The sequence below is a fragment of the Podarcis bocagei genome (genome assembly GCF_964188305.1).
Source record: "Podarcis bocagei genome assembly, chromosome: 3".
NCBI lineage: Eukaryota > Metazoa > Chordata > Lepidosauria > Squamata > Lacertidae > Podarcis > Podarcis bocagei.
Genome location: NC_138127.1, coordinates 45181538 through 45204294, shown reverse-complemented (window position 1 = coordinate 45204294; position 22757 = coordinate 45181538). Strand labels below are relative to the sequence as shown.

Below are 22757 nucleotides of genomic sequence, written 5' to 3'. Positions count from 1 at the left end.
GTACTAGATATACACTTCTTCTGGTTTCTTTTCTACCAAACCTGCATAAGCATTTTACTTTTTTATATGTTCCACTACAGTCATGAATATATTTAAATATTCCATCTGTTGTGTTATACTCACTGAAGTATAAATGACCAAAATGGCATACAATAATGCATATTTAATGTAGAAGACTCTCAGGTCGCTCTGTTTCTGTCCTGTTTTATTAATATGGGATACCAACCTGAAGAAATTAAGTTCCACTTGCTTTTAAAGAAATAAAATACCGGCAGCTTCAATTTGAGGAATTGCAACTGATTAAGAAAACAGATATAATTTCTGAGCGCTGATATTATACCCATTTCTTATATGTTTACGGTAAATACAGTGCCATTAGTGAAACATGCACATCAAAATAGTGAAACCAATATTCATAGAAATAAGATGCCAAATTCTTGCTTCAATGGCACTTTTGACCCATGCAGAGGAGCGGAAATAATTTGGATCAGGAAAATTGTGTGGGTTCCTGACATAAGTCTTCTCCCTTTGTAAATTGAAACAAACCAGGATCAAACCATAGTGTGATATCCTGGTGTGCTAGCTATAGATTATTCTTAAGAGGAAGTGGAAGCTTTCAGTCATCCCTCACACATGAAGCAGAAGGAAGAGGGAATGTATACTCATGCTTGGAACAAGTCATGGTTTGTTGTTACATCTCAGGTGGGCCAAAGTGCTCAACTAGATGGGTCCTTGATCTGGTCTAGTGTAGGCAGTTCTTTCCATAGTGGATTGTTCCAAGATCAAACTTACGTGACAAAGTAAAGCAATATAAATTAATCTGCTCTCCATATGAAACATTCATAAAGGTAATTCCCATGTTCAGCGGCTATTGCATATTGTCCTCATGAAAAGGAAATTCTTTTTCCTATGACAAAGGAGAGAAAACAGTAAAACTGATCTGTTTTCTATTATCTTTCTTCACCCTCTGGAGCTGCTTTTTAAAGTGTGCTGCTCTGTTCATGAAATAAAGGCTCCCTCCTGTGGCCAGAACACCACTTCTCTGTATTTGAACAGTTGGACTCTCAAGCAAAGTCTGAATTTTACAGGATAACCATTCTGTGTTCTGCTGTTGTTTCTCAGTACTGAAGTTGCTTGCCACTGACTATTTTCCTTTTTTTTTTAGTACAATTCACTGTTCTGTTCCAGTTAATGACCTATGGAGCTATCTGCTTTCAGGAAATCAGCACTTCTAGCGCTGAGAAATAAAGTGGTCATAATGGTACAAAGAATGTTATATCTTTCAGATGAGCTCATTTAGGAAACAATACAAACAAAATAAAAAGAATGCCAGATGATCTAATCTGACACTCTTGGTCTTGCCAGCATACAACTGATCTGTGGAAAACCATCAGGACAGATGACTAACAACAGCAAAAAAAAGAGGCTTACTTCATCTGACCACTTCCAAATTACAATTTTGATACCATTGCAACTTGTTGCTTCTAGCAGATAACAACATGTTACTAAAACTGCTCAACTGATCTGCACTGTGCAATAATTAATCAGTTTGCATAAATAACGAGGCCCTGCCTGGTCTGCGACTGAGCTTTTAACTCTGTGTGAAATGGTTTAGAGACTTGCTGCCAAGAATTATGTACGGGCTCTCTGGAAAACCCAGATGTTGTTGGTGCCATGTACAATCCCTGTATGAGATTCATATCTAATTAGATTCAGAAGGTCTGGTTGCTGGCTGGTCTTAAAAATCTCTAATTTCCTGTTCTTGCTTCTGTCATAAGCTATATTGTTACTCTACCAGAGAACGGTGTGGCACTAGTAAAAAATGCAAACACAGTTCTCATCTTACATGGTATAAAGAATAATCTTAAACTTTAAAAAGTTTCATTCGTATATTCCTACAATGGAGCTAGACAACATGGATCCTGTGCGGCTGCCTCTAAAAGAAGCAGCTGTACAGTACATCTATTCCTCCTGTTCCCTGATAATATCTCATAACAGAAAACATGTGATATGATGTCATTGTGTTGAGAACTTCCACACCCCTTACAAATAACAGCTAGGGATGTACAAGCATACCTCAATCCACTCCAATACTACATTCTGATTTAACTTGTGTATCTCGGCCAACACAGATATTTACAAATCTGTTACCTTCCTTCTCTCTCTCTCTCTCTCTCTCTCTCTCTCTCTCTCTCTCTCTCTGTGTGTGTGTGTGTTGTTGTTTTCCAAAGCTAATGAATTTCCAGAGGGGTAGCCTTCAGCAGCAAAAACAACAAAGAGCCTTGTGGTACCTTGAAGACTACCGTATTTTTGCACCATAACACTCACTTTTTTCCTCCTAAAAAGTAAGGGGAAATGTCTGTGTGTGTTATGGAGGGAATGCCTACGGGTGGCATGCCTACGGATTTTCCTCCTCTAAAAACTATGTGCGTGTTATGGTCGGGTGCGTGTTATAGAGCAAAAAATACGGTAAGTTAATTAAATGGCTAATGGCCCATCACAAAGCTATCAATGGTTGCAAGCCTAATCAAGTCTACTCTGAAGTAAGTCAATTGAATTCATTGGGGTTTACTTCATAGTTCAGAATAAACTTGTCATCCAATCTCATTTCGCTTACTGCAGCATTGGTGAGGGTCAGTTTAGTCAAGAAAACCCTGGGGGAAGGAGAGAGGAAATGAATTTTAAATTTAAATTTACTTTAAAACATAGATTTGGGGTGGTCAAAGTGGGAAGTCAAATCAAGATGGTTCTTCCCGCATGACAAACAGGTTAGCACCTTAATGGAGGAGTGCAAGTAAGATCCACAGGCAATGAGATCACTTTTTCATGTTAGGAGAATGAATGAAGCATACCACTGGTTTTTATAATTTACAATAGGAAGCAAATGAAAGCTAAAACCCTAACCCTACTTACCTGGGAGTAAGTCTCATGAAATTCAATTGTATTTACTTCTGAGACAACATGTAGTCTGTAGTCCTAGTCTCTTTTGGCAACAACCTGAATACATAAATGACTTTCTCACACCTTGACAGCGCCTTTCTCAGCCAAAGCAAATACTTTGTGTCATTTATTCCACATATGTTCTCTTTCAAAGTAAATGAAGCAGGTAATGGCCCATCAATTAGCTGTCTCATCACAGGGTTCCAAACATCTACTGAGCTACATTATAAGTGTTAGGAAATGCCAAACAAAGCAGCATGTCAAAAAATATGACATTAATTATATATAACACTGGTCAACAACAAATTTGTTGTCTGCGTTTTTTCAGTTGATTTAGGACGAATCTGATGCACTGAATCCAAAAATCACATTGGTTTTGCTCAATCAGGTCAAGTCTTTGAGCTATGGCCACATGTCATTTTTTTACGTTTTTGTTCACATGTACGCTTGTGTGGAGCATTTTAGAAGAAGTTGGTGGGGGTAAAATGCCATGTAGAATAATTGTTTTGATTGGAAATGATTATTTTAATGACAAGAAGTATTCAGGTCCGATAGTTCTGGGTGATTATGTCGAAAAGGGATCAGTTTGAAGTAATAAAACCTCGAAATCTTCCATAAATTGGTGCGGTTGAGATCAACAGAAAGAACCGGAGCAGCCTCAAGTATCCTGATCTTCAATCAGCACGTCATCCTGTAGCTCATTGTGATGAAATTCCAGTGCCTATCTTTGGAGAACTTCCTGACATTAGTGACGAAGATGTCTCCAGTGTTGAAGGACATGAAGAAGAAGTGGTTCTTGAAGATGATGCTCCACATCCATTTTCCCCAAAGGAGTTGAATGATCTAGTTCGCGACCTCAGCTTGTCAAAGGACTCTGCCGAACTGTTGGCATCCAGATTGAAGGGAAAAAACCTTCTCTCTGACAGTGCTCGCATCAGCTTCTTCCGCAACAGGCATCAAGGGTACCTCCGTTTTTTCTCGGAAGAGAAGGACTTGGTGTACTGTGCAGAAATTGCGCAGCTTCTGCTCAAGCTTGGAGTGCCACAGTACAAACCCAAAGATTGGAGACTGTTCATTGACAGCAGCAAGCGATCACTGAAATGTGTTCTGCTACACAACGGCAACCAGTTTGCCTCTATACCCCTGGCTCACTCAAGTACACTGAAGGAGAACTATGAAGCGGTGAAGTATGTGCTGGAGAAAATTGGTTATGATCAGCATAAGTGGTTTATTTGTGTTGACCTGAAGATGGTGAACTTTTTGTTGGGACAACAGTCTGGCTTCACCAAGTACCCATGTTTTCTGTGCATGTGGGATAGTAGGGACCGTGCTCAGCATTACACGAAGAAGGACTGGCCTGTGCGGGAGGAACTGGTGCCTTGCAAAGAAAGGAACGTCATCAACGACCCTCTGGTGGACAGAGACAGAATACTCTTCCCACCGCTGCACATCAAGCTCGGCTTAATCAAGCAGTTCACCAAGGCTCTGGACAAGGATGGTGACTGCTTCACTTACTTGTGCCAGGCTTTTCCAGGATTGACCATGGAGAAGTTGAAAGCTGGCATATTTGACGGCTCTCAGATCTGTCAGCTCATCAGAGATCCAGAGTTCGGAAACTCAATGAACGAAGTGGAACTGGAAGTGTGGAAGGCATTTGTTCTGGTAGTGAATAACTTTCTTGGCAACAATAAGGCCAGAAACGACGCAGAACTTGTCAACAACATGCTGACTGCTTTCAGGAATCTGGACTGCACCATGAGCGTCAAGATGCACTACCTATTTTCACATATGGACCGGTTTCCTGAGAACCTGGGTTCAATGATTGACGAGCAAGGGGAGAGATTCCATCAGGACATGAAAGAGATGGAGATCAGGTATCAGGGTCGCTGGGACGCAGTCATGATGGCTGACTACTGTTGGACTCTGAAGAGAGACCTCCCTGCCGCTGAGCATTCCAGGAGTTCCAAGAAACGGAAGTTCAAGCCCTGAAGTTTGAAAAATGGTGAAGCAACATGCAATATATGTGTACTTACCTTATCAATGCCCACCATTCAGTTTACAGTAACCCTGACCTGATGGAGAGAAACGGATGCCATTTCCTGATTCAGCAGTGCAAAAATACCCTAAATCAGTTGTAGAAATCTAGACAACATTCAAAAAGTAAAAAATTGTTGCCCAGTGTAATCTATGAACTTAAAAAAAACCCCACCCTGCTGTGAACAAATGCAGACCACATTCACTTCCAAGGAATCCCAGTTCTGAGCACTACACGAACACACAGACAGAGGGCATTTCTATATCTGTGTCCACTTAGATTGGAATTCTTGGACATCCCTCGCAGCAGCCAATGAATGCAAGTGGAAACCATGCCACAAATTTTCTTTTACTAGATTTACAGGAGGAGGGAATGCTGAGATGATACTTTTGTTGGCAGACACACGTTCCCTATAAGATATATACTTCCAGCCATAGCTCAACAGTGAATCATGAATAACGATTCTGGCATTCCAGAACCTGCATGCAACATGTAATTCATCTTCATCTGGTGGTTTTCAACCTGTCTTGAGGTAGATCACACCATTCCTCAATAAATGAAGCAGAAAAAGATAGTGATGGAGAGAGATGAACCAAGAACAAGGAAGATGGATGTAGCCAGTGGGGGGAGATTTAGAGACAGAAGAGGAAATAAAGGGAGGAGAAATTTGGCTTAACTGCCCAAGGAAGTGAAGACATTGATTTCATTGTGCCACTGAATAAATAAAAAATTATATAATCCTGAAAATTAGCAAAACAGTGTAATACCTGCACTGACTAAGATAGCCTACTCCAATTTAGCACCCTTCATATGTTTTCAACTATATCTCTGGTCAGCCCAAGTCACCATGCAATTCTAAACATCTGGAAGGTACTAGGTTGAGGAATGGTGGTCTAATGGAAGCATATATCCATATTTAGTGCACTGAATCTCCCAAGAACTTTTGAGAATGTAGGTCCTTTTCATAGTATCATGCTCACCCACAAAACTTTACTTGAAAAGAAGAGTAATGTGGTAAACAAGAGGTGCCCTTAACACATTATACAATGGCTAAAACACACAAAAAGCTGCCAAGCAGTAGTTTTTAGGGCATGTGTGATGCTAGTTTTGTGTAATGCTAGTTTTCATCTAAAAAATGAAAAATAAGTTCATTGAAAAAATTGTCATTCTTTAATAGTGATTAATAAATTAAAACTAATATAGAAAGAAATGTGAGGGATTATATTGACTGTCCTTCTAAAATAATTTAGTCTTTGTTGTAAAGCTAAGTCATATTGTCCAATTTTAAGGTCAAACATTTGCTTTACTTAGTCACAAATTCCAATGCTGCCTGCACGCCTCTGTCTGCATAATGAACCAACTTGTCCCATGTGAGAGTTTGGGTATGTTATGTATTTACCATTACCACAAGATGTGGATGTGGTCACAAGATGCTATACCAAAGCTTTAAAAGGGAATTAGACAAATTCATGGACATAAATCCAACATTATCTACTAGCTATGCAACATCTAGGTTCACTATGTCTCCAAGTATTTGTTGCTGGGAAGCAACAATGGGAGACGACTGACCACTGTAGGAGGAGGATATTGAACTACGCTGACCATTAGTCTAATCCAACAAATGTCTTCTTATGCACCTTTATATTGATTTAGTACAGTGTATACAAAAGGAGGTGGGAAGATGACAGAGGTTCAAGGAATTTTTACAATAAATAAATATCTGTCAAAAGCCAAGACCCATGCTGCACATTATTAAATTGCAAAGGAAGATCAATGGATGCAGAAGTTTTGAACATAAATGTTCTTCCTTAAGTAAATAATATTTCTGTTCAGCATACAATGTGAAATATGAACCTATCCTAAACCTACAGAGGTATTTTGTTTTTACCTTTGTTTTTATTCTGCTGCATTGGTGTGATGGGTTGTGAATGCTCTCCGTAAGAAATGCCTCTGCTCACTCAGAGATACATATATACATCCTTTATTTTACATATGTACAAGCAGCACACAAAATCATGCGTCCGAATCCTCTGGGTCAGATTCTAGGAGTGACTTACGTCCGCCCCTTTTCCAGCAGAAGAGGCGAGGCATTCTCATTTGATGTCTCTGCCTCCTCCTCTTTAACACTCTCCTTTCCTGAGCAGATGGAACCGGCACTGCTTCGCTGTCCGTGCCAGAGTTTCCTGTGTGGTGTTGAGGCTCTGCTCCAACATCTGAGAGCCTTCCCTCCTCCTGAGTTTCCCTCCTTTCCTCCACTGGCACTTCCTGCCCCCCTTCCTCTACTTGTCTCTCCTCCTCCCCTGCGTTCTCCGTCAATACTATGACAAATGGTCAACTCTTTTTCTGGTTATTTTTAAAAAAGGATTAAATGGGCCTTGTAAAATGATTTGCCTACAGGAGAAAAAATTAGCACTGCAATCACATTGTTTCCATTTCAGAAAAGTACCCCACCCCACAAAAAAAAGTAGTAGCATGCCAAAGTAATTTTTCTTCTTGTTGTTTAGTCATTTAGTCGTGTCCGACTTTTCATGATCCCATGGACCAGAGCACGCCAGGCACTCCTGTCTTCCACTGTCTCCTGCAGTTTGGTCAAACTCATGTTAGTAGCTGCGAGAACACTGTCCAACCATCTCTGTCCTCTGTTGTTCCCTTCTCATTTCCCAACATCAGGGTTTTTTCCAGGGAAAATGTATTGGAGTGGCCAAAGTATTGGAGTCTCAGCTTCAGGATCTGTCCTTCCAGTGAGCACTAAGGGCTTATTTCCTTGAGAATGGATAGGTTTGATCTTCTTGCAGTCCATGGGACTCTCAAGAGTCACCTCCAGCATCAGAATTCAATAGCATCAATTCTCCGGTGATCAACCTTCTTTATGGTCCAGCTCTCACTTCCATACATCACTACTGGGAAAACCATAGCTTTAACTATATGGACCTTTGTTGGCAAGGTGATGTCTCTGCTTTTTAATTCACTGACTGCAAATGAGAATACAGCCTGGAAAACAGGAAGTCCTTACTCCACCCACCTACTCTCTTTTTCCTGAAGTTAATTTCCCCTCGGTTCCCTTGTCACCATGGATTGCAAATCTGCTTCAAATAATGCGAAAAAATATGCTTCAAGAAGCAATCATACTTAGTGTTACCCATGGTCACTGTCAGTAAACATGTAACCATGAACCACTGTTAACATTAACCAAGAGAACTAGGCCTGAAATTGACTCCACGTGAAAGCAACACAAATTGAAGCTAGATCTTGATTCACAAGTGCACCAGTCTTGTGTTTTCTAGAATATCCCATTGTGAGTTGATATGAATGCTGATTGAGGATACAGTGGCAAAAGCAAAATGCATAAGCCTTGATAGAGTGGTCACTTACTCGTGGCCAAAATAGTTGACATGCATCACCAAAAAATTGGCATATGCATAGTTACAAATTTACAAATATTTACTGTAATTTAAACAGAAATACAGGGCCAAAGGCATAGGCTCCCCAAACAAAAAGAATGGAGCAGAGATAACACAGAAATATTTGCTGTAAGTTCCAACTGTGCTGTGAAAAAATACAGGTTTTAGACTAATTATTCATAAAGAGCAGAGCTAAAGAGAAAGCTTGTGCATGCTATATAAGGCTATGTAGAAGATAACCAAGATGGCAGTGGCCTTTGCAACTTTGATGAATGCCTTAATATGAGTCACGCAATGTTCAGGCATGGTATGACTTCACATTCCTCAGAACACAAAAGATCATTCATTGCCTCTAATAATGTCTTAAAAGAAACCTTTTCCAAGAAATGGTTGGAATTTGGGATACAGTCTAAAAGGACAATGACAAACTCCAGGCATTTCTTCAGCACTGAGATCTTTTTGTTAAATTTCTTTCAATAAAAACGCATTAACAGATTGTCTGGTCTCTGTTTTCCTATGCAACATTCACTTTTGTTCCCTTTCCCCTCCCTTTAGAGTAGCTCTGGAATCTGAAATCTTAGCTACATTTATGAATAAATAAATAAAGTGACTCCATTGCTTCCACTGCAGTGGACAAAATAGGATCAGACTCAGCACTCTGGTTCCTGCGGTTAAGTACAAGGCTCAGGACAAGCATGGGAGAACCCCCCAAAAGCTGCATTCTCACATAAGACTTAACAAGGAGTTGTGGAAAACTTCAGGCTCAACATTACCCATCTCCTCCAGTGTGACAAGAAGTTCAAAAACTTTTCCTTCTGTTTTAAGCTAATCACAGCTTGTTGTGATGTCCAAACCCACAGCAGTCGGGTGGTATCTTAAATATTATGATAGACCTATAGTAGTGCTAATTCTTGGTTAGAGGAAACAAACAAACCACAAACTAGAGTTTATAAAGCTGACTTGTTTTCATTCCATAATTAAAATTAAGCATAATTCGGTTTTTGGAGATAGATGTTAAAACTATGGTTAATCTAAAATGGAAGCCAAACCTCGATAATGTAATTCCTGACCAATTACTGAATGCAAATAACCAAATGAAGTCAAGGTTTGGATAAAAATAGTATATTTCTTTCACATAAAACTTTCAAATAAAACAATATTTCACATGGATTTAAACTTGCTTTGAAAATGCATTCATACTTTCACTGACTGATCTCTGGAGTAACTGCACATGTTTAAAAGAATTCTAACTTGAATGCCATGTGCCAAAATCATTGCTGATAATAAAGCTGGGAAGGGTTCTCTTAATTAAGGATAAATTTAAATTTAAGTCAATCATCCGACCTTTCTGCTTTGTTCAAAAAATACAGTATGTTTTGGTCAAAGTTGCTGTATATGAGTGAAAGAAAAGGTTCAAATGTCTATAGATTTATTTGCATCAGAGTTTCTAATCTTAATTAAGTTGTGGCAGTATATCTTATCAATCCTGTGCTGCTATGTAGCTAGAATTAGTCTGTCCAATGGTCATGCTCAATATAAATGTTCAAGAGGGGGAAATAGATCTTAAGAAAAAAAATTTATTAGCATATTATATATCTGTGATATGCCCCTTCAAAGCCACTTCGGTGATATTTATCAGCAGGTTATAATGAACTCCCCCCCCCCCTGGATTCTAAGGCAATCCATAGCAATTACTAGCACATCTGTTAATTAGTCTATCACTTTCATTCTAAGTGGAATTACAATGTAAAGTTTGATGTTAAAGCTCGCTAGAATGTGCACTTAGTAGCTAGTAGAACAGCGAGCAATTATATATCATTGTAATGAATAAATGTCCAATTAATCTCATCCTACTAGATGTTAATGTTTAATGGAAATCTGGCATTTATGTGTTCTGTAATAGAAGACTGCTAAGTAAAATCTGTCAAAATGTTTCCAAGTACAAATTATCTGAAGTTTTGAACTTAATCAGATTTCCAGATATAAACTCCTACCTATCATCTCAACTCCACTGCTGAAACAGGGGCTGCAGGGACAAGACACCTCATGCTGGCAATGGGAGGATCTAACTGGTGGGAAAAAACTACACCTCAAAGTGTGACTCCCAAACACCCTCAATCCCTAGGGAAAGGATCATTCATAGCTTGCATTCATAAAATCCCTGGCTCCATTTAGGATCGGGAAAGATTCCTGCCGTGAAACCCTGGAGAACTTCTGGCAGCCAGTATAGAAAATACTGAAATATATAGACCAATGGTACCTTCCCACGTTCTTAATCCTTTCCTGCCTGAGCATGCCAGTGACCATAGAATGCCTTCCACTGCCCTGAATATGAAAAATGCAGCAGGTAAACAACTCTCAACTATCAACTATCAAGTAGTAGCAAAATTAAAGGAGGGCCTTGAGGCACCCTCAAGACAAAGGTCCAGCAGGAGTCAACTACCTGGTTCCATTAGTGCAGTGATGGTCAAACTTGGCCCGCCAGCTGTTTTGGGACTACAGTTCCCATCATCCCTGACCACTGAGTCCTGTTAGCTAGGGATGATGGGAGTTGTAGTCCCCAAACAGCTGGAGGGCCAAGTTTGGCCATCACTGCATTAGTGGAAACCACTGCAAGGACTCCTCCAAATCTGCTCTGGAAGGTTGGGAGAATCCCTAGAACAGTGTGGAGAGGTGGGAGAACAAAGGGGAGATGGTTCTGCTGGAGGAGCAAAAATGCTTGCACTGATGAAACAATCTCCTTAGTGCTACGCAGAACTCTGCCCACACAAATTTCATTATGACATAAGCTTTTTATGGACTAAATTCAATTCCATCAGATACAAGCAGGAGCACGGTCTCCTTCAAACAAAACACAGCATAAGAACATATTTACCCTGTGGCTTATTGGAAAAACCAACACATTTATTGGTGAACACCAAGCATACCAATCTATACCCTGACCCCATTTTTCCTTGTGGAAGTCAGACAATGACCCAAGTGTGGTCACTGTTTCATGCGCCAGTCATACCACACTCTCTCAGGTGCATGTCAGGCTCCTTCCAATCTTTTCTCCTGGGAGCATGTAGCAAGAAATCAAACCTGAGCCCCCCTTCTATGGTAAACCTGTATTACTCCACTGAGCTACAGCTCACCATAAGGTCACTTGAGTACTACAGCTAGGACCTTCATGGAGGGCGGAGAGAGAAGGAAGGAGTTGTGTGATTGGTCAGTTTCTGGGAGATTGTCTCTGACAAAGGAAACACTGTGGGTTCTTCCTGGAATTATTATTATGCATTGTGTGGGAGGGAACGTGAGATGGGTTTGTGACATCATAGCACCCCTGCCATCATTACTCATGCACTGGTACCTTCAATTCATACTTTAAGCAAAACTATGGTTTCCTGCTACAAGAACTCTTAGGTTCACACATTCCCTCTCCTCCTTCACACCTTTAAGGAAGAGACTGAAAATGTCCAATTTCAAATTTAAACTATTTACTGCTCCAAAGATTTTCAAACTTAAGTTAGGGTTGCTTAAACTATGATTTGTGAGAGCAAGCTTGGACCAAAGTGCAGGCTCACTGCAACTCATAGGAGGAACCCACCATTTCCCATTGCATCTGAGATGGGTCTGAGTGTGTCATCAGTCTTGTGACAGGTGGATGGAGACAAAGTGGTTAGGAGTGCTGCGGGGCTGGTGGCACACCTATGTTATCACTCTTATTTCTGGTACTATTGTTTTGCTTTCTTTTGAGCTGAAGAGCAGTGCATAGAATCACAAATAGAATCAGTTTGCGCAAGCGCTGGTGCAGCAGATGTTGGTGTGGCGTGACGACAGGATTGGCCTGCCCAAATGCAGTCTTAAGCATTTCATGGAATGCTGTGAAATTTACTTTGCAATAAACATGTTAGGATCAGGCTGTCGCAGCTATGCAAAGTTTTCAAAGTTACAGCTAGATAGCCATGTTGGTCTGCCGTAGTCGAAACAAAATAAAAAAAATCCTTCCAGTAGCACCTTAGAGACCAACTAAGTTTGTTACTGGTATGAGCTTTCGTGTGCATGCACACTTCTTCAGATAGTTTTCAAAGTTAGCTGCCCCTAAACAGAAGTGAGTAAGAGGACCAATCTACATTAGCAGGGTGTCAAGAGATGCTTTTTGAGCACTATGTAATACTGCTAAAAAGAGTTACCTGCTATCTTTAAAAGAGTGGTTGCATGATCACTGTCAGTCAACTTCACAAATCCAACTTGATGTCTAAAGTGATCGGTTCCTTGAAAAGACAGATCCAATGGCTTTCCTTGCAGTAGTTCTTCAATTAAATCTTTACTCGCCATGAAAGCACCAACTGCACTATCAAGAGGAAAAATATATATCAGAACTGATGTTATTCATTAATACCAACTCTTCTGCTTAATATTCTTAATGGTTGCATTTTACACCCTCCATTTTTAAAGCATGACAAGAGTGAATTAAAATATTGTGCATATACAGCTATATAAAATACCAGCTCTCAATCTGATGTGGACTCAGAAAATGTGTCCAAATGGTATCAAAAAGCATCTAAAGGAAAGAGCTTGAATTTACACATCTTTATTTCTTACACGAATATTGAGGCACATGGTTGCTTAGTGTCACAAGCATATGGAAATGTATGGCTCATCTAATACTTCATTGAACCTTTATTCCCAATAAAGATAGAACTCACAGGTGGAAAATACTTTCATTTCAATGTATCTTTGTTATCTGTAAAGGGAATCTTTGTATGAGTCAATTTTTTTTATTCCGTTGGAGCTGCACTGTACTTTTGTCCTTCCAGGCCATGACGCTTTGTGGTTTAGATTTTTGATTCTTTGTTTTCTTCTTTTTGCTATGTTTGCATTTCTTAACAAAAATCAATAAAATATTTGAAAGGCTATGGTCAGCAGGGCTCTCCTTATTAATTTGACTAGACAGTTATTTCTCTGTTGTTATTGGGACAATGACTTAATAGTCACTAGGTGGCAGTAACTACCTGGTGAGCAGACATCCTCAAGATCAGAGAAAGTCTACTCAATAAATATTGTGAGTTGAAAGATGTATTATACCACCTTCATTTTGACTTCCACCAGCCCCCAACTTACCTGCTCTATCCTACAGTCCTGAAAGGAAATACTTACCTGTTTTGACCCTTTTGCCTGAAGTGAAAGATATGGCAGGCTGAGCAATTCTTTCTTTTATGGCTAGTGCCAAGGCTGCAATCACAGCTCCAACAAAATTAAGGCAGGCAGACATCCTAACAGCTACCTCCTTGAAATGTTTCCAGCTTTCAATGGGTATTTTTTCACATTTTCTTGTATGCCAAAGAGCTCTTAGCCATGAAACCACAGTGCATTGAAGAGACTTCTGGGGCACATTCTCGGCACACACTTGGACCACAGGGGGCACTGAGCAGGCCCTTCTGGGCCTCAACATCATCCCATATGAAATAAGCATGCAGCTGCACCTCATAAACATATTTAGTCATTTCCTGTGGGAGTAAGCTACAAGGGAAGATTCCTGTTGCAATGGAAATCCTAAGCGAGCTGCCTTTCAAGGAAGCTCATTTGTCACTGCTATTCTTTCTGAGGAGCCCCAGATATGCTTCTGAGGAACTCCAGGGTTCCTTGATAAACACTGCTTTAAGGGATGGCTTCACTTCATTACGGGTCCACATAATCCCTTCTTGGCTGTGGCATCATGTGGAGAAACATCAAGAGCAACTAGTCTGCATGCTTATGACAACTAGCAGTGTTTGGCAACAGTTTCTGCTGTTATGGCAGCACATTTTTCCAGTCACCACACAAACAGGAGCTGGCTACATCTCTGCATGGTGGAATCTGCACTGGTGTCTCTCACACAATCATGTGAGGAGCAGTTGTGAGGAGCAGCTGGCCACTTTGCACAGGTGAACTCAATATGATACACGGAGAGAAAAAGAGCAAGAGGAAACTTGTGCACAGCTCTGTGCAGGTCAGAACATAGGAAATTCCAGAACTCATTCCCGAATTGCACACCAGATTTACAAACCTCCTCCCCACAAAAAAATGAAAATGAAAGCCACATAATTCATTTGTGACACTGACTTATAGTGGTTTTGATGTGTCAAAAGCACACTATGAACAAGTTACTTGCGGATGACTGACTAGAATATGCTGTAAATTAAGACATCCCTTTCTTTTCACCTTACAATATGGACACCCCCTTCCCTCCCCCTCCTTTTCACTCCTGCTACTGTCGCTCAGCTTGCCTTTTGCATCAGAAATACCCTTTGATAGCTGTTCTGAAAATGAAGGCTTACTAATCTACTATCCTCAGTAGATTCTCTGTGTGATGGACTCCGTATCTGGTCAATAGCCAGTTCATAAATTACAGTGCAGCAAAGAAAGCAGAAGCACGAGAGACTCTCACTTCTGCTAAAACATACAACCTCGCCCTTGATGAGAGCTCTGCGCCTCAGGGATCAGCTGGATCTCACATTACAGCAGAATCCTCTCAAACTGGTGACACAGACTGTGCTGGATTCAAATTTGTTTTGTAATACCTATCACTTCTCTATTTGGGGTCATGGCCTAGGGTGTTTCCACAAAGTAATGTTCTGTGCAAAATAACTGAAATCACTGGAAGGGAAGGTATGAGGGCCAATTCACTTCAAAAGCCAACAGGAAGAAGAAAGGCACAAAACTGCTGGAAGATAAGGACGGGTAATGATGTGTTGCTGGTGCATTCACTTTCATTCTGGCATTGTGTCACTTAAAAACCTGCTTATTTGTCAGCTTTCTATTCTGTGTGAAGCTAGCTGGGAGCTTAATAATTTTAAATGTAGTATGCGCTCTCAACATTTTCAGTCTCCTTTCATTCTGGCCTTTCTTCCCTACGAATTGCTTTGTTAAAGGCAGAGTCAAAACCAGGTCAATGTACTCAAGCAAGTATTACCAGTGAGTTCAATGCTAAGCTTCACAAATAAAAAAGGCTGTGACCTAAAATTCCTATTATGATTAAAGCAGCAATGCATAAATACAATTATTAGAGCAGTAACTGCTGAGGATTACTCAACAACCCCAGGCCACAAGGACACGCTGTTTGCTACAATGAGTATCCTCTCAGATAAGGACATCCCTGCAGAAGATGAAACATCAATAGGCTGGGTATGCAAAGTGTTTGTTCTGGGTGAATCAATTATGAAGAATATAACTAGTGAGGTGAGGGACTGGAGGAATGCACGGTAACTTGTCTGCTGGGTGCAAAGATAGGTTATTTAAATATCTTGAGCAATCTACTATCAGAGAGTGCTGGGAAGATATGAGAGTCATGAGAGTAACAGCTATGTAGAGGAGAGATTGTGAATGTTAAGGTAAGCTGCTAAGGAGTCCAGGACCTTCCTGCCAGCCTCCTCTGAAATTCTGGATATGCAACTATGGGAACTGCAGAGAAGAGGTTTGACAGATGAAGAATGGAGGGCTCTTTTTACTTAAGCGTAGAAAGAAATACCAGAAGAATGTAGCCTACATAAACCAAAGCACAACTACAGAGAAAGCCCGTAAAATCAAATAAAAATAAACTGAACAGTCAAGAGAAACACACAGTTCAGACCAGAACATGCTTCAGAAATAATAAGAGTAGATGCAAAGGAATTTGTGTGCTGACTGTGGTGACAAAGACACCCAAAGGAGGCATTCCAGTGACAGCCACACAACCCTGGGTTTTATTTACACTGGAAGCAGTTGCAGATGCTAAGCTAAAACATGGACTGGAGATGGGGTACATTTCCACATGCTGCACACAGCAGCAGCAACATATGCAAGTATCAATCACACAGATTGCCCGCTTTGTGTGGGTACCTCCCAGTCTAATAAGGCCTCTGCTGGGGTCATAGTAAGTATCCAGGCAATGAGTGAGCAATGTGATTGGTGCTTGCACACTTTTACACTGCAATGCAAAGTCTTGGCTGTGTGGCCTTTGATTGCTTTCCTGGTGGCTAATGTGAAGCAGAAGTAACAAGAATCAGGACTCATCCTTGGAAATTGAGGGGGAACTGACATGTGTGTGTAATTGGCCCAGTGGATTAACAGAAAAGCAGAATAAAAGCCTAAATAACTGAACAAATCAAGAAACAAATAAGCTGTTTTCTAGTTTCTAAGCTGCTCAAGCCTGCTGTGTTATAAAGGGTTTCTCCACAAGCCTAAATGTTTACTATTTTTAATTAATGAAAGATGAAACTTTTTCCTGTCAACTGAAGGTTTCTCAAGTGGTATTTGCATATATCACTTGTGTTGTCAAATATACAGGCCATCAAGTTGACACAACTTCAACCAATCAGAAATAATGAGCGCGGAAATGTAAACTGCATTACTGTATAGGTTTTGGAACTGGACAAAGATGTTGCACTACAGAGAGAGAGAGAGCGGCCTGAGAATGTGGCAAAGCAGTTCTTCAGAAGCAGTGCACATTTGGAGAGACGTTATGAAACAAAACATGACATTTAATGACTAGAGACTACACTTGTCAGAAAGGAGGAAACTCATTCCCTTCTTCAATTTTTAATTTAAAGCTGTGCAGAGAGCTAATTCTGCTGCAGTCCTCAAAGCCCTTACTTGGGCACACACTGACAGAGCTCTATAGCCACTCACTCGAGACTTTGAGGATCACACCCAAATTTATTGGAAGCAAAACAAATGGAAGAGTTTTAGCTTTTAGCATAGTGCTGTTGAAAGGATTGGTTGTGGACTCATTATATCTCTTTGTCCATTTCTCTTTTGTGATTCACTTTCATTAAATTACCCAGCTATTAGCTACAGCACTGAGAAGTCTGAGCAACTTAAGCCCATGCCATACTTTGCTGAAAGCAAATTTGTCAAAAAAACAAAGAGCCAAAGGCAGAGGTGTACAAAAGGTTCACAAAGCAAATTTGTTAGTTCACTCATGACATGTGCATGCTCCACTCAGTGCAAGGGAGATTACTCCCAAGTAAGTGTGCATAAGATTGCAATCTTACTCCATTACTGGAGACCATATTAGCTGACTCAACTACACTAGTTGCTATACACCTCATTATTACAAGGCTCACTATTAAAGAGGCCATTATAGACTAGAATACGGCCTCACAGCACATAATGCAACCACCTCCTGACATTAAGCAGGTTTTAGTCTAATGAGTACTTGGATGGGAGACCTCCTGGATACTAAACTGAGGCCCATGCTAGAAGAAAGTCAGGATATTAATGTACTAATATAAGAATTGTGTGTGTGTACACGCGCGCGTGCGAGCGAGAGAGAGATTAGCCAGTGACAGGTGTTGGAATTTATCATTTCATGGTGTTTTGACTCAATAGCTTTATATTTTCTCTTCCTTCATATATGTGTATTCCTGACAGCAGAGGATAATCCTGTATGCATCTGATATGTGGGCTCTGGTCTACAAAACCTTTTGCTATGATATATTTATTAGAGAGCTGGTGTAGTGTGTAGCAGCTAAGCTACATCCATGTTTTTAACAACAGTGGTACCTTGGGTTAAGAACTTAATTCGTTCTGGAGGTCCGTTCTTAACCTGAAACTGCTCTTAACCTGAAGCACCACTTTAGCTAATGGGGCCTCCTGCTGTCACCATGCTGCTGCTGCTGCGCAATTTCTGTTCTCATCCTAAAGCAAAGTTCTTAACCCGTGGTACTATTTCTGGATTAGCAGAGTCTGTAACCTAAAGCATCTGTAACCTGAAGTGTCTGTAACCCGAGGTACCACTGTATTTATTAAGAGGCGTGCTCAGAGGGGTCCAAGCATCACTGAGACTGCAGCATGTTGAGAAGAAGATGCAAACTGGACAAAAATTCCATCCTTCTTCACTTCATCAGGGCTATGACCTTTAGGTTATGTGATTAAAGTGATCTACAGTTTGGCCTTCAATTATCTTTGATCAAACATAAAATTCTCTAAATGCTTTAGCCTTTCCTTTTAAAGAAGGTACTCCAATCTCTAATCATTATACATTTTACAGCTATATAATAACTTTTTTGAGATGAGGCTACGAGAACTGCACACAGGGCTCCAAATTACTAACAAAGGTATGGGCTAGCAGGAATCTTTGGGGGGAGATTAGCAGTCTCCAGTTTGCATAGCTAATTATCCGTGGTTTGCATATAATTTTGTCCCCTTATTACCTATGTGATGTGAGCACTTTTATACGAAAAAAGTTTCCTCTATACCACAGAAGGCATAACACTACTAATATAAATTATTAACCCCAGCTATGTGTCATTAATGTCATAATTATAGTTAAAATGAAACCACAATTTTTCTGTTACCCTTTTTTGGGTTACCACACTTTTAAGTAGATTTTAAGACAGCATGTTATTTCAGAGTAAAATGCTTACTTGTCAACTGCTTCTTCACTGGCCAAATGTAGAACAGAGAGGGTGATATGCAAAGAACCACAATGAACCATTGCTTTAGAAAGCCTGCTATCCTTTTGTACTATTTTATCCTGGAGCAGCTGAATAGTGTCTGTGATCTGAGGGAGAACAGAAACACATACAAAAACAATATTACTTTTTTTTTATTAGTGCAATCAGCAGCAAACACAAAGAAAACGCTTTGCTCTGCATAAAGGATAGTGCGAGAACACAAACAAAGCTCAAGCACAATGTCTGTTTTACTTGAACTGGACTCCTGCAAGAGACTTTCCCAGTTTGTGGTGCTTCTTGCCTTAAGACAACCCACCATGATAGGAAGGAAATCAGACAGGAAACACAAAACAATATACATTTATTAGGACATGATTTTTAAAGCCAAATCCACCCTCTGTTCTATGTATTCTGAGGAAAGCACAAATACATGGGAAAAACATCAAGGTTACAGAAAACCTTGGTCTGATCTGGATGCAGGACGAAAGAGCACGTTATAGCCCATACTCCCTTTCAGAGTGAAGAGATGGGCTCCGCTTCGCTCAAAGCAGACGGGATACATGTTACAATGCAGCCTTAGGAGTGCCTCTTAACACATTAGCACTTTTCATACAAAATGACTCAACTGATCTAATACAGATGTTGGTTGGGGCTTGATCGTGCACAATGCTGCAAGCCAGCAAAGTTTTATATTATTTTCTACAGAGAGTTGTTAGTTTTCACACTTCAGGGCATCAGTTCTGTCAAACCAAATTACCAGCATCTTCAGCATTTCACTTCTTTAATCAGTTGATCGCTTAAAATGTCAAAGGGACAGAGTTCCCTGGGAAAGCTGCCTTGAAATATTGATGGCTGACTTCTGGTTGATATGTTATGCATACAGGGGATTTTTACTGTGTTCATTACCGTAGGGTTATGATTGCCCTCAAAGGATTTGTCTACACATTGTTATGTCCCACCCCATCCCACCCCCCAGTATCAGATTAGTTCTCTGGCTACAGAACTAAATACAGATCTTATTTCTCTCAATAATAGCTTTATGACTGATTCCCCCAGGTTTTCTTACTATGCAGAGTGAGAATTAAAGTACATGTGAAAAGCACAGAATAATGCCACAACAGTGCACTGAGCAAGGGGGAACCTGGCCAACCTCTCCAGCAAGTCCCAGGCTGCTTCTCTTGCCTTCCTTCCCCTTACTAGGCTAGAGATCCAACCTCAGAAGTGACCGATGCCCCTGGCCGTCACCCATCCTTAGAAACAGGGGGCAAAAGCTTCTCTGCTCAGTTAATCCACAAGCTTCCCCCTTCATGCCAGGCTGTTCCTGGAATTTTAGCTCTCATCCATGGAGCACCCCAAAGAGAGTGGAGCAACTTGGAAGGCTCGAGGGACATGAAGCCACAGACCACATGTATCGGAGAGACCATAAATGGCTTTTCAGAATGACACAGAATCACATATTTTACAAGCGACAAATTTCAAGTGCTAAATAGCCATTTGGGAACTCTGTAAATACATGTTGCAGCCCAATGCATGCCTACTCACTGAGTTTAATAGCACATAAGTGGGGTTAAAATGAGTCCCAAATAACTACCAATTGTTCTGTTAGTGTTTGCTTAAGACAACAGATGGATTTCAATTAGGGAACCAGTCTGATGTGATCTATTAGGCTGTTGTTGTTGTTGTTGTTGTTGTTGTTGCTATTAATTTCTTGTACCCCGCCCATCTGACTGGGTTGCCCCAGGCACTCTGGGTGGCTTCCAGCAAAGTATAAAGCAACACACCAAAACATCAAACATCAAAAGCTTCCTGAAACAGGGCTGCCTTCACATGCCTGCGAAAAGTTCTATGATTGTTTAGCTCTTTGACATTTGGGCAGAACTGCCATAAAGGCCCTCTGCCTGGTTCCTTGCAACTTCACTTCTTGTAGTGAGGGAACTGCCAGAAGGCCTTCAGAGCTGGATCTCAGTGTCAAAACTGGACTATGTGGGTGGAGATGCGCCTTCAGGTACACAAGACCAAGGCCGTTTAGGGATTTAAAGGTCAGCACCAACATGTCCACCTAATATATATCTTAATTCTATATAATCCATCACTTTACTATAAAAACATAATTCAGGGGATTCATATAAGATAAAAACAACTAAAAAATCACCCACATTGAAATTTTGTACACCAATCAAGAATCATAGAATTGTAGAGTTGGAAAGGACCCTGCCCATGCAAAACTATATTCTAAAACACCTCAGGAAATGGGAAAGATCATTTGACATTACAAATTACAATTCCTAATATTGGCAACTGACAAGGACGATAACCTTGCACATTTTAATGTTTGGTTTTATTTAGTTAGTTAGTTACATATTCTTGTTTGCAGCAATGTACTTGGCTGACACAATCTTGCTGAAGAAAATGAATCTAGTTGCTTTGTAAGATGAAGTTGGATAATGAGTTTTGCCTTGTAAAGGCTATTAAGTTATTTAGCTTTATTTTTCCATCCAGTAACAGCCATATAAGAAAATGCTTGTCTTCAAATTACACCCAGTCATTTTTGCTATGCACAGAAGCAAAGCAAAAAAAAATTGCTACAGCATACATTCAACTGCAGTATTACTGGAAATTAAATCAAGTAACTATTAAATGTTGTTTAGATGAGAAATTTCCTGAACTAAATTAAGGAAATCAAAGATTTGTTTTCATCCAGCAGACATTACAGTCCAATTAAAAGAAGTAATCAAATGGACCTAAAATAAATTTATATCTGAAACCAGTGCATGGCAGTTATTAAAAACAACAGATAGCTTATTCCTAGAATAAACTAATCAAAATGGAACCAAAAGCATCCTTCTCCTCATTGTGGAAGGCGAAGGGAGGAGCATATGAGCCCGAAACTTACATAAGAAAAACCCTGCTGGATCAGGCCAAAGACCCATGTAGTCCAACATCTTGTTCTCCAGAAGACAGCTGTGTGTATGTGGGAGCCAGGAAAAAGGACCTCAGTGCAGCAGTACACCTCTCACTTGTGGTTCCCAGCAACTGGTACTCAAAGGCATACTGCCTCCAACCGTGGGAGCAGAGCACAGTCAAAGGGCTAGGTAGCCATTGCTGCAGTTTATCATGTCTGAACTGAACTTGAGGAAGCACATTCCTGACACTGTCAGCAGGCTGGCAGAAACAGCTTCCAACATGGCATGGGAGAGCTCTTCTTTTGAAAAAGGAAAGGAACACCATTCTGTCTCCAAATTCGTATTCTCGTGTATACATAAGTTTCTAGCACTCAAAGGAATGTCCATACCCAGAGGTCTATGTGTACACACTTCGTAGGCCACATACTGGATCATCTCTATAAGGGACCGCGTGCAATGGTGGGTTGGGCCAAAACCAAATTATGTATAGGGGCAGAGCTGGCAGTGGGGCAGAGCACACACCACACACCAGAGACTGCAGAGAAGGCAACCATACATGGCATATACGTGCATGCATTTATTAGCACCCATGCAACATACATATAACCTTCCTCCCTATGTTATCCACCCCTGCTTCTGAGCTGATTAGCTGAAGAGCAAGGAAGAGACCTGCTGCTTTTCCTGCTGCTCAGCAACTTCACATTCAACTGGGCAGTGGCAGCTGCTGGGCAGAGTAGGGCAACATTGCTTACCTGGCTTCCCAATGTGGAAGTCACTGGTGGTAACTGAGAGGGAAGGGGGCCAGGAGCTTAGCGCAGTACAAGCACAGTGGCAGAACCAATCCAACGCTCCTGGTGCTGCAACTGCAGGTTCAAACTTCTATTCCCCACAATTTCTCCCACTAAACAACTGTTCAGTAGCGAAAAGGAGGCAGCTCCTTTGGGAATCAAGCGCCTTGAGGAGCAACTCCCAAGAGAGCCAGTTTCCTTCGTTCCTCACCTTTATTGTTGGGAAAGCAAGGGAAGATTTCTGGAACCACCAGTTCAAAGCACAAAACCCTTCTGCTTCAAGGCACAGAATC

General features: G+C 40.7%; 1 protein-coding gene across 5 annotated transcripts in view; it reads right to left on the bottom strand.

Annotated features, from left to right (window-relative positions):
- Positions 1–22757, bottom strand: part of AKAP7 (A-kinase anchoring protein 7) — an 82519-nt gene that overhangs the window by 51084 nt on the left and 8678 nt on the right. For all 5 annotated transcript variants that reach the window (XM_081187756.1, XM_081187757.1, XM_081187755.1 and 2 more), the window contains exons 4-5: positions 18744–18880; positions 12549–12709 (exon numbers count right to left, since the gene is read on the bottom strand). In XM_081187756.1, coding sequence (XP_081043882.1) covers positions 12549–12709; positions 18744–18880 — 298 coding nt within the window. The remainder of the gene's footprint in view (positions 1–12548; positions 12710–18743; positions 18881–22757) is intronic.